Source organism: Bos indicus, chromosome X (genome assembly GCF_029378745.1).
Source record: "Bos indicus isolate NIAB-ARS_2022 breed Sahiwal x Tharparkar chromosome X, NIAB-ARS_B.indTharparkar_mat_pri_1.0, whole genome shotgun sequence".
Lineage (NCBI taxonomy): Eukaryota > Metazoa > Chordata > Mammalia > Artiodactyla > Bovidae > Bos > Bos indicus.
In genome coordinates, this window is record NC_091789.1 from 61020264 (window position 1) to 61034910 (window position 14647).

At 42.6% G+C, this 14647-nt stretch overlaps 1 protein-coding gene across 2 annotated transcripts in view; it reads right to left on the reverse strand.

Annotated features, from left to right (window-relative positions):
- COL4A6 (collagen type IV alpha 6 chain) overlaps nucleotides 1–14647 on the reverse strand; it is a 337948-nt gene that overhangs the window by 53972 nt on the left and 269329 nt on the right. For both annotated transcript variants that reach the window (XM_070783765.1, XM_019955843.2), the window contains exons 6-8: nucleotides 6768–6884; nucleotides 3583–3651; nucleotides 1438–1473 (exon numbers count right to left, since the gene is read on the reverse strand). In XM_070783765.1, coding sequence (XP_070639866.1) covers nucleotides 1438–1473; nucleotides 3583–3651; nucleotides 6768–6884 — 222 coding nt within the window. The remainder of the gene's footprint in view (nucleotides 1–1437; nucleotides 1474–3582; nucleotides 3652–6767; nucleotides 6885–14647) is intronic.

Consider the following 14647-nt stretch of genomic DNA (forward strand, 5'->3'; position numbering starts at 1 on the left):
GGGTCAAAAAAAAATTAGAAGGAAAACTAGAAAATATTTTGAACTGTATGATGACAATATTAAAAGTGAGAGAATGAAATCTGAAGAGAAAGATGGTATGGGGAAAGATGGTATGCTCCCCAGTTTTAATGATAAGTGATAAGTTTAATGATAAGTGACAAGGTGATTGTGCTTAGGTGAAGGATGGAGAGATTAAGTGAAATCAAGACTTAGGAGGGAGAGAGAGTAGGGGTTCACAGGTTCCCCAGGAATATATGAGAGTAGAACATTGCTCTGACAATAACTAATAACCTTTGGCCTCCTTACTGACCACAAATCTCTTATCCAGCCATGAACCCTCCCTCCCTAAAGCTAAGTGGTTTATTTATCATGTCTGGATATGCAGACAAACACTGCATCTTTGAGGGCAGGGAAATGCATCTCCAGGAGAAGTTATGGAGCAAATACACTGGATGTTCTTCCACAAATGTAGTTAACCCATGATCTAAGCCAATGCTGTTCCACTTTAGGAGACCTCTGTGCTCTTGGTCTTCATTCATCTCTGTTTACAGGTATGCCTGCACAGATCTTGCTTATTGCCCACCTTTTCTCACATACTCTCTCTGTTTAGGAAGTGTCCTCCCATTGCCAGCCAGCCTAAATATCACTCACATTTCTTAGAGGCTACCTTCTTTTAGTGATGTAGCCTTAGGTGGATAGCATCCCTTTCTTTGACGCTGTTGTGGAATTTTTACTCCACACTCCTACTAGTTTTTCACATCCTGGGGGTGGGAGGTGGCTGTGTGTGTGTGTGTGTGTGTGTGTGTGCAGAGACTGTGTCTGCATTGTCTCAGAAATCACTCATGGCCCTTTGCTGATGGTAGGAGCTCAATATCTGTTCTGGAATGGAAGAAGAAAGGAAGGAAGCCTGATACAGGAAAAGAGGAAGAGAGAAGGGGCCTTTTTTAAGCTACTTCAAAGGCAAGTGGTGACAATGTGGAAAATCAAGGTAAAACAAAGCTCTTATTACTACACCTCATGGCCTTTCATAGACTCACTATTATTGAATCCCTAAAAGGAATTTCTCTATGGACTACCTTTTAAAAGGAGAGTGTTTTACTTCTTTTGTTTTACCTATAGCCCTCTGAACACACAGAAAACTTAGCAAATGGTTGTGCAGTGAAAGGCAAGATTCTTTCCTGATCATCCCTGGGTGAGATGTAGGTCCCTGGCCGAGAGGTCTGAAAGCCTGGTGCCGTGTCACTGGAGGTGGATAGTCCATCCCTTTAGTACATTCTTATTTTGAAAATGTCAATAGACTGATCGGTTTTACTCCAACCCTCTGGATTTTCCTTGAAGGTTTACGAAGACCTTCAAACATCATGGAGAGGAATGAAAAGGGGTTATCAGTAACTATTAAGCAAACACTGAGAGCTCAACACATAGGTAACAACTTACAGTGATTCCATCCAGTCCGGGCAGCCCAGGCTCCCCCTGAGTAACAGACAAAGGCAGGACATTGAAGAGATGAATAAATTAAGCTTGTGGTATTTTACACATAACTGACCTAAGATGCACGGGCATAAAAATGCATGGCTGAAGCTTGAGCCTCCTCTGTCAAGGTCTTGTGTTTTAAATAATGCATGCATCAGACATAATCAACCATTTCTTTTTTTCTATGAAAAATCTAGACTCTAGAAGAAAAATATTATAACCTTGATTGAACAGGATTTCATTCTTTACTTGAATTAATTAATTTCCAACTTTGCTAGGAACTTATCAATTAGAGACTGCTTCTGTGGGCTGGTGATTTTCCTGCTCTTTTTGGAAGAAAGCAAAGCTACCTTGCTGTGCACCTTCATCCCCAGAGAATCTGTGCCCATATGTATACAAGGCAAATCAGACATTTCAAGGGAGAATCAACAGAGCATATAGTCTCTGGTTACATTTTAATTACCTTACAGCATCTTAAGTCACCATATGAATCTGTAATATAACCATCCTGTGGAAATTACTGTGTTCCACTGGGTCCAGGGTCTCTTTGATTTTTGACAAAACCACTTAATCAGTGTTTGCTACAACAGTGGCCATATGTGGATACCTGCTAGTCTTACCCCACTTAGCTTATAGTAAAAAATTGGCTCTCTGCAACCTGGGAAGAGTACTGCCTGGGTTTTAGCTCTTTGGGAAGCTGGCTTATGCCTGTGAGCAAGTCACAGAGCCTCGGGCCACCTCAGTCTTTCTATCTGTAAAATGAGCCACATGAATTCGAGAATCATGAGGTTCTCTCTGGAGAGCAGCCCAGTTCCTCTCCTGTTCCCCCATCACACAATTGTTCTCCTGTTCAGTAGAGCTTTTATTACCACCTAGGCCACCCTGTTTTCCTCTTTTGGTGTCCTGAGCTCTTTGCAACAAAATGCAGGTACAGGCCATCCCTCTCCCAAACAGGAGCTTCCCAAGATGGGCTGCTCTTTGGTTTTCAGAAGCTGCAGGTAGGTTCCAATGTGCTGCATTATTAAATCAGTGATTTTTATTATATTTTTTCTTCTTTTTTTTTTTAATATTATATATTTAAAAGGCAGTATCTTTTGAACTGGGAATTGGCAGTCAAAGATGCATAGTGCACTTTTTAAACTTCTGTTGGTGTGTACTGTGTGTGTTTCTGTGTGCTTCTTATGCTGAAAAGAAAGTTTTTCTTTATAAAAAATAAAAGTAAAGTCCTTTCCAAGTCTAACATGCCATTCCCACTATCATCAAAACCCCAAACCCTTTACATTCTTCATTTCCCAGCTATGTACACCCATCACTGCCTTCTAAAGAGCTGGAGATACCGGCTCCAGCTCTGTGCATGGGTAGAGGGCAGAAAGGTACCATCTCCAGCTAAGCGAGCTTGGGTACGTCTTCCTCTCCCATGTTGGACTTACAATAGGTTCCTGTCTGCTCCCAGGGAAATGATGGGCTCCTATCCCACTCTGCAAGGGATTAGGATCGATCCTCTGACACCAGAATTTACTGAAGGCCCACAGGATACTAGGCAGCCTACACCAAGTATAGAGCCACACGAATACAGAAGGTTCTTGTCAATTCTAGGAAGAGATGAAAGTTTCCAACTAGCTACAGAGTTGATGGACAATTTTTGCCGACAGCCAGGGGCCCAGCAAGGGTGACGGGCTGGTATGCAGATAGAGAAAAGGGCAGAGCTATGATCCTGGACTGGTGGCCAAGCTAAGATGGGTAGAGACACACATGGCTTCAAACCAAGGTATGCAGACATCAAGGATTCTGGAGTAGAACAAAGGCATCTGCCTTCAGGAAGTATCTCGGCCTGTCAAGGAAAACGACACCCATGCACACTGTTTGCTGATTTGTCCCCTATTTTTGGTCTTGCTCTGACAAAGCAAATCTCTTTGACAATATGGTTGCAAACATTTCTGTCAATGTTTCCACCACAAAAAGTTCCAGATCCTTTTTAAATCCAGCTTGGTCTGTTCCTTAAATAGAGATGCAGATGCTAGTTCCAGAAATGTTTTCATTGGATGTGGTGCTCATCCTGGGGGAACTCAGCTTATAGCCTACTCAGCTGTCTGCCTAAAAGGCTCTTACCTTCATTCCTTTGAAACTACCTTGGGCAAGGACAGGTTCACCTTTAGAGCCTTTCTGACCAGGAAGCCCCTGCGTAAAATAAGAAAAATTTGTGAAGTAATGTGCACGTGCGCGCATGCACGCACGCACACACACGGTATTAATAGTATGATCTGATCATATGGAAAAATAAAAGCCTGAAACCATGTGGTATATTCTATAGCAGCGATAGGCAGACAAAGTTCAGCCCATGAACAGGTGCTGTGTCTCAAAGCTATATGCCTGTTCCCCAGCCTCCAAGTCAGAGGTTTGTTAAGGAATTAGAACATAGATTTTGAATCTATTCAGAGAACCAATCTGAACATCCACATAAAATACACATGTCTCTTATAAGCCTATAGCTCACCTGCTCCATATGTCACAGGTATAAGTCACTGATGGGAACTTTGTCTAGGACAGAGGTTAGTGGACTTTTTCTGTAGAGAGCCAGAGAGTAAATAATATATACTTTGGGGGTCATATCTGAGCTCTGTCCTGTATTCTGTTTTTCTTCACAATCTTTTAAAAAGTGGAAAAAGAAACCACAGGACAAAGGTAATGTGGGCCAGTTTACAGATCCCTGCTTTACATAACCATCTCCATCTTGTGCTTTTACTATACAACTTCAGCTTTGATATCTAAGCAGCAGGTGTGTCTCACTGTCAACATGGAAAACTATTCAAAGTATGCCCAAGCTGTCTAATCAGCCAGAGTTTTTAATGTCTCAGTGGCAGACACCAGCTAATATCTGCTAGATGTTGACCTCCTGGGGAAAATCAATGTCCCGATACCTAAATGGAAGTTGGGATTAGTGTTGGGGGTAGGCCTAAACTTTGGGGACAGAAGCATTGATTGAATGATGGATTCCCGAGTTCAAGGTCCATAGGTATAATAAACGTACCATGTGGTTCCCAAAGCACAAACTGTTTCTTTCCTAACATTTCTATTTTCCCTTATGCTTGTGGCCACTACTTTCATCAAATAAATTATGAAGGCTATCTATCCAGTGTTCAGTAGGGTTAGTAAGGTTCAGCTTACTAAAAATCCACAACCATGTTCCTATTTGGGCTTAAAGGAAGGTGTAGGGACAGGATTGGGTTTTACCCTGGTCCTTTGGCTGCCAGGGGCTGTTTATTACTTCAAGATTTCTTTTCTCCCTCTTGGGAGCTGGGATTCCTTACTTTTCCAGATTTCCATTGTTTTAACACAGATGTGATTTGTTCTCTTGCCCTGTTATCATGGCAGTGGTTGGAGGCCTTTGTGACTCTAATAGCTCATACTATGTTGGTAATACATCTTTCTCCCCGACTCTCTGCTATATATTGGCTTGGTCCTTAGTTGTGAAAGTCCCTTATGCCAATTTGGGGTTTGTGCTTTGTCTGGCCCATCTTCTTACATGTACATTCACATCTACAACTTGGTCACTGAAAGCAATGCCCTTCCAGTAAAATGCCAAGTCATTCGTGTAGCTATGGAATTGGTCTAATAGATAGTGCAATTTCCATTTAAACATATCAGTGCTCTTATTCACTTAGATTATTTCAAATGAGGTTGAGAATGGGTTTGAAATATATTATTTTTCTCTTTCCAGCCACTCACAAAAGCAGCCTTGTAAGGGCATGGCATCTATTAGAGATCTTTTAGGTCCAAATATTTGAGCTCTATCTGGACGAATGGAATGAAGCAAAAGTGATGACACCAATATCCAATAAATGCCTTATCAATTCCAGAACCAAGAGTTCCGATGTGGGGAAAGGATGGCAAGAGGAAAACTATGTCAGTGTAGAGTAGTATTTCTCAGTTATTTCTGACTATTGACACTTTGGGGCAGATGATAAGTTGATGTTATGGTGGGGGCTGTCCTGAACCAGTAGCATGCTCCCAAATGTGAGAACCAAAAGGGTCATTGAAAGTGAAAGTGAAAGTTGCTCAGTTGTGTCCGACTCTTTTGACCCCAAGGACTATACAGTCCATGGAATTCTCCAGGCCAGAATACTGGAGTGGGTTCCAGTATGTTCCCTTCTCCAGGGGATCTTCTCAACCCAGGGTTCGAACCCAGGTCTCCCACATTGCAGGTGGATTCTTTATCAGCTGCGTCACCAGGGAAGCCCAAAAGTGTCAATGTTACATATGTATATGTAGTTATATTATGGGATGTGAAAGTCACTCTGTCGTGTCCAACATTTTGCAACCCCATGGACAGTATGAAAGTGAAAGTGAAGTCACTCAGTCGTGTCTGACTCTTTGCGACCCCATGGACTGTAGCCTATCAGGCTCCTCCATCCATGGGATTTTCCAGGCAAGAGTGCTTGAGTGGATTGCCATTTCCTTCTCCAGGGAATCTTCCTGACTCAGGAATTGAATCCGGGTCTCCTGCATTGCAGGCAGATGCTTTACCATCTGAGCCACCAGGGAAGCCAGTATAGTCCATAGAATACACAGTCCATGGACTGTATAGGCCATGGGGTTCTCCAGGCCAGAATACGGAGTGGGTAGCAATTCCCTTCTCTAGCAGATCTTCTCGACCCAGGAATCGAACTGGGGTCTCATTTTTTACTAACTGAGCCACCAGGGAAGCCCGAAAATACTGGAGTGGGTAGCCTATCCCTTCTCTAGTGGATCTTCCTGACCCAGAAATCGATCTGGAGACTCCTGCATTGCAGGCGGATTCTTTACTACCGGAGCCACCAGGGAAGTCCAAAAGTGTCAATAATAACTGCCAAATGTCCTCGGGAAGGATGCAAAATCACCACTGCTTAAGAATCACTGGTAGAGACCAAGCCTGCCAAGCCCTTTGGGTCACTGTTAGTGCTTCCATGATCCCATGTAAGCCTTCCAAGTACTGCATTTCCCAATATCATCTAATGTGGGAAAATGTCAAATAGCCAAACATGTACTTTGCTCTAAAATTTACTACGGTCTTTTTTAATAATCTTGCCAACTCTAAAAGCATCATTAAAAAAAAAAAAAAAAAACTAACTAGCGTAGCATGTGTACACTCCCCTGAAACTGGTATTCTTTAGACTTTTGACATTGTGGTGCTGCACTGGACAAAGGGCTTCAGTGATTGCCCCATGGATACTTAACAAGATCAGAGAAGCAGAAGAGAGGGCACACTTGAAGGCAGCAAAACCATTGAAATAATGTACAAAGATGTGGCAGCTTACAGGTGGTCCAGGAAGCCCAGAATAGCCATCAGGGCCTGGAAATCCAACAGCTCCTTGAGTTCCATTACAGCCATCCAGGCCAGGTGGGCCTCTGGGTCCTGGCTGTCCAGGGTGGCCCTGATGAAAGAGAAAAGAAGGGATTGAGTCAGTCACAGGATTAGACTCTCAGCTAATCCAACAAGTTCCACAGTGAGAGATGCCAAGGATGCTCCCAAATTCTGGCTCCTTGTCCACTGCCTTTGCCTCATCACCTCTGCTCCCATCTCTGTTCATTATATTCAGGTGTAGGTAGCTGATGACAGCTCAGTGTTTCCCCTGCCCAAAGGATTGATGCTTTACAAGCTGAAACCAAAGGGATTGAGCATGAAGAGATGGGCTACAAAGAGTGCTGTGACTTTACCTTCCTTTGGTAGAAAGATGCACTAAGATGGGTCTTAGCTGCCTGGCAGCTGAATTGCTACCAACAGGGAATCATGCCAGGCCTTGGGATTCCTCACAATGGACTGGAACCTGGGCAGCCTGGCCTGGCTCTCTGTATTAGAAGCTCTGTATGGGAAATGATGCTGGATTTTGGTTAACAGAGCAGAAGGAGTTTCCATAGCACCACCTCTCCTGAACACCGCTTGCTCAAAAATAAACAAGACAAGCAAGAATCACACTTGGAACTTTATTTTGTCATTATCTCATGTCATGCTATTTCTTCAGCCAGGGAACTGCATCTTTTCCTTTTCTCCATACTCACTACTGAGGCAGTTGTTTTGCTGGGGAATCAGTAATCATTCACATACAGTTGGTGTCTGAATTCAATAATTCTGTGCTTTCTTGGTGTATAGGAAGTGTACTTGGTGTATTTCCTACCTATGTGTAGGAAATCAAAAGCAGGTATGTGTTGGGTATGGCACAAAGAGATGACCTAAAAGACCAAAACTCTAGGCAGATCAACAAAAGGTAGTCTCCCACTTACCCATACACTTTTTAAGCCAAATACATATTATATATATAAAATATATATTATATGTATGTATTAAAGCCAAATACCTATATGTATATAAATATATATAGGTATATACATATACACATATATGTATTTGGTTATATATATATGTATTTGGTTAAACATACATATATATATATAATATATATTTACTTATTTGAAGAAAACATGTCATGTGTTCAAAAATCAACTTTTCAAATTATTAGAGGAAACAATCTTTTGACAAATGTTTATTGTGAGAATGCTCTGGAGAATTCAGTTTTGTTTTTATTATTATTGTTCTACTTGTAGGAGATAGAGGTCCACTGTGAGTCTAGACTGCTGGACTCACGGAACACAGAGTCCAGAGGAGTGATCAATAAACTTATCTTTGCAATAAACTTGCTGTTTATTACAAGTTATGCCTCTGCAGACTCAGATGATGAGTCTTAGTTGAACTGGGGAAATTGAGACAGCTTACTAGAGTGATCAGGGTGGTGCTAGCAGTAAAGAACCCACCTGCCAATGCAGGAGACCTAAGAGATGTGGAGTTGATCTCTGTGTCGGGAAGATCCCCTGAAGAAGGGAATGGCAAACCACTTCAGTATTCTTGCCTCGAAAATCCCATAGACAGAGGAGTCTGGAGGGCTATAGTCCATGGGTTTGCAAGAGTTCGACATGACTGAAGCAACTTAGCACAGCACAGCACATCACTAGAGTCATCAACATTTTATTACCAAATGAGATGGCTATCCCTATTGGCCCTGGAGATCTACACTCTACCTTCCCCACATCTGTGCGTTGGGAGGCTGACCTTTACACGTGGTACCCCTAGGCTCCCTTTCCCTCTGTCTTCCAGCTGTATGTGGTCACTGGGAGGCACAAGCAGGAGATGGGAGACCAGGAAGAGGAAGAGCTCAGGTTGTTTATTTCTCCTATACTCTTCCTCCCTGGCAGTATTTGTGGCCGTGGCCATATTTCTCTACAATATTAGTTCCCATTGGACAAGTGCTAGTCCATGGCTCCCAGTCTTAGAGTTCCAGTATTACTATTCCTCCTCTCCCTATTTGGGACTAGGCATGGTAAAAGCTTTGTGTTGGTTACTTCTGCATCCACTGCTGTTTCCTTAATCCTGTTTGCATCCTTTAAATTAGCAGTCCCCAACCTTTTGGGCACCAGGAACTGGTTTCACGAAGACATTTTTCCGTGGACCAGAAGTAAAGGGGATGAAACACATTACATTTTTTGTATAGTTTATTTCTATTATTATTATATCAGTTCCACCTCGGATCATCACACATTAGATCCCAGAGGTTGGGGGCACCTGCTTTAAATATACCCTTCATTTAACTCTATTCAGTCAATTCCTTCAGGTGGAGTGTCTACTTCTTCCTGGGGTTCTAATCATCATCAAAAAATGTCCCAGCCAAATTTGCTAGGGGTTATCTCTCAACTGGGTAACAGAGATGAGTTAAGACAACAGGCTGGCTCAGTACTAGGGATCTTACTTAGTCCTGGGACCTTGGTTATGCCCTTTCTGGGTAGAGATAATGAATGACTTCACATATGTGTGTGCTAGCTCTCCAAGAGAATATAGCTCTTTGAAAGAGAAAACCATGGTTCTATAAAACCACAAGGGACTAAACACACAGGACAGGTGGATATGCTGTACTACAGAAAAGCAGTGTGCCCAGTTCATGTTCACCACTTCATGGCAAATAGATGGGGGAAATGGAGACAGTGACAGACTTTATCTTCTTGGGCCCCCAGATCACTGCAGATGGTGACTGCAGCTGTGAAATTAAAAGATGCTTGCTCTTTGGAATAAAAGCTATAACAAACCTAAACAACATATTATAAAGGAGAGACATCACTTTGCCGACAAAGGCCCATCTAGTCAAAGCTATGGTTTTTCTAATAGTTATGTACAGATGTGAGAGTTGGACCATAAAGAAGGCTGAGTATCAAAGAACTGATGCTTTCAAACTGTGGTGCTGGAGAAGATTCTTAACAGTCCCTTGGACTGAAAGGAGACCAATCAATTCTAAAGGAAATCAACCCTGAATATTCATCAGAAGGACTGATGCTGAAGCTGAAGCTCCAATACTTTGGCTACCTAATGCAAAGAGCCAACTCATTGGAAAAGACCCTGATGCTGGGAAAGATTGAAGGCAGAAGGAGAAGGGGGTGACAGAGGATGAGATGGTTGGATGGCATCACCAACTCAATGGACATGCATTTGAGCAAACTCTGGAGATAGTGAAGGACAAGGAAGCCTGGTGTGCTACAGTCCATGGGGTTACAAAGAGTTGGACATGACTCAGTGACTGAACAACAACAACAACAACAAATGTTCCATAGAACCCAGATTGGAAAGGAAATGTTTCCATTTGGTGAGTGGTACATGGTCACTTTGAAGATATAAATCTGGTGTGTTCATTTATGAGTCTCTAGGCGGGGAAATGTTTGAGATCAACTCCATGGGAAAAGCTCGACATAAATCGCAAAGGACAACTTGAAAACTTCTGCTTCCAACTTATTTGAACTGAAAACATTGGATCAACCTGCATTTTTGGGAGGTGCCAACAGCTCAACTCACGTCTGTGATATCATTAAAAGCCACAGTCCTATCGTCCCTTGTCTATGTTATTTTACTGTTGAATATCTTGACGACTGCTTGTTTGTTCACTCTCAACTGGTGACCGTGCCCCTGGGTGCACGGACTTGGATGATCTTGCTCATTCATGTGGAAATCATCTACGTGACAGCAAAAATGGAGTTCTGGGACCAAAACCAGTGGCACAGATGTGAGCAATCAGCCAATATTAAGAGGGGAAGCAGATTTGTGCAGTGATCCAGTTTAGTAAGATGTGTTGGTTTTAGCCAAATTGCTTAATAAGTGCTGCTGAAAGCTGGGTAAAATAGTTAGTCTGACTGATCCTAGGGTCTCTGTGTTTTCCTCTGTCTGAGGGAGCCCTGCAAGTCTGAGTACTGCTGCTTTTATAGGTACTGTGGTGGTTTCGTCGCTCTGTCATGCCTGACTCTTGTGACCCCATAGACTGTAGCCCACCAGACTCCTCTGTCCATGGGTTTTCCCAGGCAAGAATACTGAAGTGGGTTGCCATTTCCTTCTCCAGGGGATCTTCCTAACCCATGAATGGAACATGGATGTCCTGCATTTCAGGTGGATTCTTTATTGACTGACCTACTCGGGAAGCCTCTTGTAGCTACTACTAGAGCTATGAGGTACTAGAGGTTGGATTTCTAGAGTTCCTACCCTGTGCTGAATTTAGCCCTGGGGCCTCTGAGAGGAACAGAAGACAAAAGTCTGTGCTTTCAAGGAGCTAGATAAGACTCAGTTAAGTTCAGTTCAGTCGCTCAGTCGTGTCAACTCTTTGCGACCCCATGGACTGCAGCACGCCAGGCCTCCCTGTCCATCACCAACTCCTGGAGTTTACTCAGACTCATGTCTATTGAGTCAGTGATGCCATCCAACCATCTCATCCTCTGTCTTCCCCTTCTCCTCCCACCTTCAATCTTTCCCAGCATCAGGGTCTTTTCAAATCAGTCAGTTCTTGGCATCAGGTGGCCAAAGTATTGGAGCTTCAGCTTCAGCATCAGTCCTTTCAATGAATATTCAGGACTGATTTCCTTTAGGATGGACTGGTTGGATCTCCTTGCTGTCCAAGGGACTCTCAAGAGTCTTCTTAAACACCACAGTTCAAAAGCATCAATTCTTTGGCACTCAGCTTTCCTGATAGTTCAATTCTCAAATCCATACATGACCACTGGAAAAACCATAGCTTTGACTAGATGGACCTTTGTTGCCAAAGTAATGTCTTTGCTTTTAAATATGCTGTCTAGGTTGGTCATAACTTTCCTTCCAAGGACCAAGTGTCTTTTAATTTCATGGCTTCAGTCATCATCTGCAGTGATTTTGGAACCCCCAAAATAAAGTCTCTCACTGTTTCCATTGTTTCCCCATCTATTTTCCATGAAGTGATGGGACAGGATGCCATGATCTTAGTTTTCTGAATGTTGAGTTTTAAGCCACCTTTTTCACTCTCCTCTTTCACTTTCATCAAGAGGCTCTTTAGTGCTTTTTCACTTTCTGCCATAAGGGTGGTATTATCTGCATATTTGAGGTTATTGATATTTCTCCCGGTAATGTTCATTCCAGCTTGTGCTACATCATGAGAAATGCTGTACTCTGCATATAAGTTAAATAAGCAGGGTGAAAGTATACAGCTTGATGTACTCCTTTCCCTATTTGGAACCAGTCTGTTGTTCCATGTCCAGTTCTAACTGTTGCTTCTTGACCTGCATACAGATTTCTAAGGACACAGGTCTGGTATTCTCATCTCTTGAAGAATTTTCCACAGTTTGTTGTGATTCACATAGTCAAAGGCTTTAGCATAGTCAATAAAGCAGAAGTAGATGTTTTTCTGGAACTCTCTTGCTTTTTCAATAATCCAGCGGATGTTGGCAATTTGATCTCTGGTTCCTTTGCCTTTTCTAAAACCAGCTTGAACATCTGGAAGTTCATGGTTCACATACTGTTGAAGCCTGTCTTGGAGAATTTTGAGCATAACTTTGCTAGCGTGTGAGATGAGTGCAATTGTGCGGTAGTTTGAACATTCTTTGGCCTTGCCTTTCTTTGGGATTGGAATGAAAACTGACCTTTTCCAGTCTTGTGGCCACTGCTGAGTTTTCCATATTTGCTGGCATATTGAGTGCAGCACTTTCACAGCATCATCTTTTAGGATTTGAAATAGCTCAACTGGAATTCCATCACCTCCACTAGCTTTGTTCATAGTGATGCTTCCTAAGGCCCACTTGACTTCACATTCCAGGATGTCTGGCTATAGGTGAGTGATCACACCATCGTGATCATCTGGGTCATGAAGATCTTTTTTATATAGTTCTTCTGTGTATTCTTGCCACTTCTTCTTTATATCTTCTGCTTCTGTTAGGTCCATACCATTTCTGTCCTTTATCTTCTACTTCTGTTAGGTCCACACCATTTCTGTCCTTTTATCTTCTGCTTCTGTTAGGTCCATACCATTTCTGTCCTTTATCGAGCCCATCTTTGCATAAATGTTCCCTTGGTATCTCTGATTTTCTTGAAGAGATCTCTAGTTGTTCCCATTCTATTGTTTTCCTCTCTTTGCAGTGATCACTGAGGAAGGCTTTCTTATCTCTCCTTGCTATTCTTTGGAACTCTGCATTCAGATGGGTATATCTTTCCTTTTCTCCTTTGCCTTTCACTTCTCTTTTCAAAGCTATTTGTAAAGCCTCCTCAGACAACCATTTTGCTTTTTTGTGTTTCTTTTTTTGGGGGAGATTGTCTTGGTCACTGCCTCCTGTACAATGTCATGAACCTCCATCCATAGTTCTTCAGGCACTCTGTCTATCAGATCTAATCCCTTGAATCTGTTTCTCACTTCCACTGTATAATCATAAGGGATTTGATTTAGGTCATACCTGAATGGTCTAGTGGTTTTCCCTATTTCAATTTAAGTCTGAATTTTGCAATAAGCTGTTCATGATCTGAGCCACAGTCAGCTCCTGGTCTTGTTTTTGCTAATTGTATAGGGCTTCTCCATCTTTGGCTGCAAAGAATAGAATCAATCTGATTTCGGTGTTGACCATCTGGTGATGTCCATGTGTAGAGTTTTCTCTTCAGTTGTTGGAAGAGGGTGTTTGCTATGACCAGTGCATTCTCTTGGCAAAACTCTGTTAGCCTTTGCCCTGCTTCATTCTGTACTCCAAGGTTAAATTTGCCTGTTACTCCAGGTGTTTCTTGACTTCCAAGGCAAACCATTCAATATCACACTAATACAATGCCCTGACCAATAATGCTGAAGAAGCTGAATTTGAATGGTTCTATGAAGACCTACAAGACCTTCTAGAAGTAACACCCAAAAAAGATGTCCTTTTCATTATAGGGGACTGGAATGCTAAAGTAGATAAGACTAACATACAAGAAAATCAATAAACACCATGCACTATATGCAATAAGGAGCTAGAGTTTGTGGTACAGACCCCAAAGACTCCTGGGAGATTAGAGATGGAAAAGAGAGGTAAGCTGTCAACAGAAGGTGCTCCTTAATACATCATGAATAGCTGGAAGAGAGGGAAGGGAACAGGGGATAAAATTTCTTGGAGTAATTGAGTCGTGAATCCTGAAGCTAAAGAGATTGAAAGTCAAAAAATATATGTACAACCTTAGGTCAAGGGGTCAAGGGGGTGGGGCAAGAAGAGAGCCAAGGGGATGGAGACGTCTACTGGAAGCAGCAGACTCATTTGGAGGAATCTGGACTTATTCTCCTAAGCAACAAAGGCCCCCAAAAGAAGTGATCGATTTCTAGAAGTTCTCAGGCTCTTTTGGCCACAAGTTGGACGGTTGGACGCAGAAGTGTCCAGCTGGACTCTGGGGTGGGTTCCAGCTCAGAATGGGAATCAGCCTCTGCTTCACAGGATTCATTTCTTCCGGCCCCCATTAAAAAGAGATTGCAGGAGGAAGGGTGTGGCACTATTGTGAGCTTCAAATCCTCCACTCATATCGGGTGAGGCTGGATCCACAGGATAAATGGAAGATGTGACCTCTAGTTTGCTAGTTTCCATTCTTTCTAACTGTGGTGCCAGAAAAGACTCTTGAGAGTCTCCCCGACAGCAAGGAGACCAAACCAGTGAATCCTAAAGGAAATCAACCCTGAATATTCATTAGAAGGGCTGACGCTGAAGCTGAAGCTCCAATATTTTGGCTACCTGATGCAAAGAACTGACTTATTGGAAAAGACCCTGATGCTGGGAAAGATAGAAGGCAGGAGAAGGGGATGACAGGATGAGATGTTTGGATAGAATCACCAACTCAGTGTACATGAGTTTGAACAATCTCCAGGAG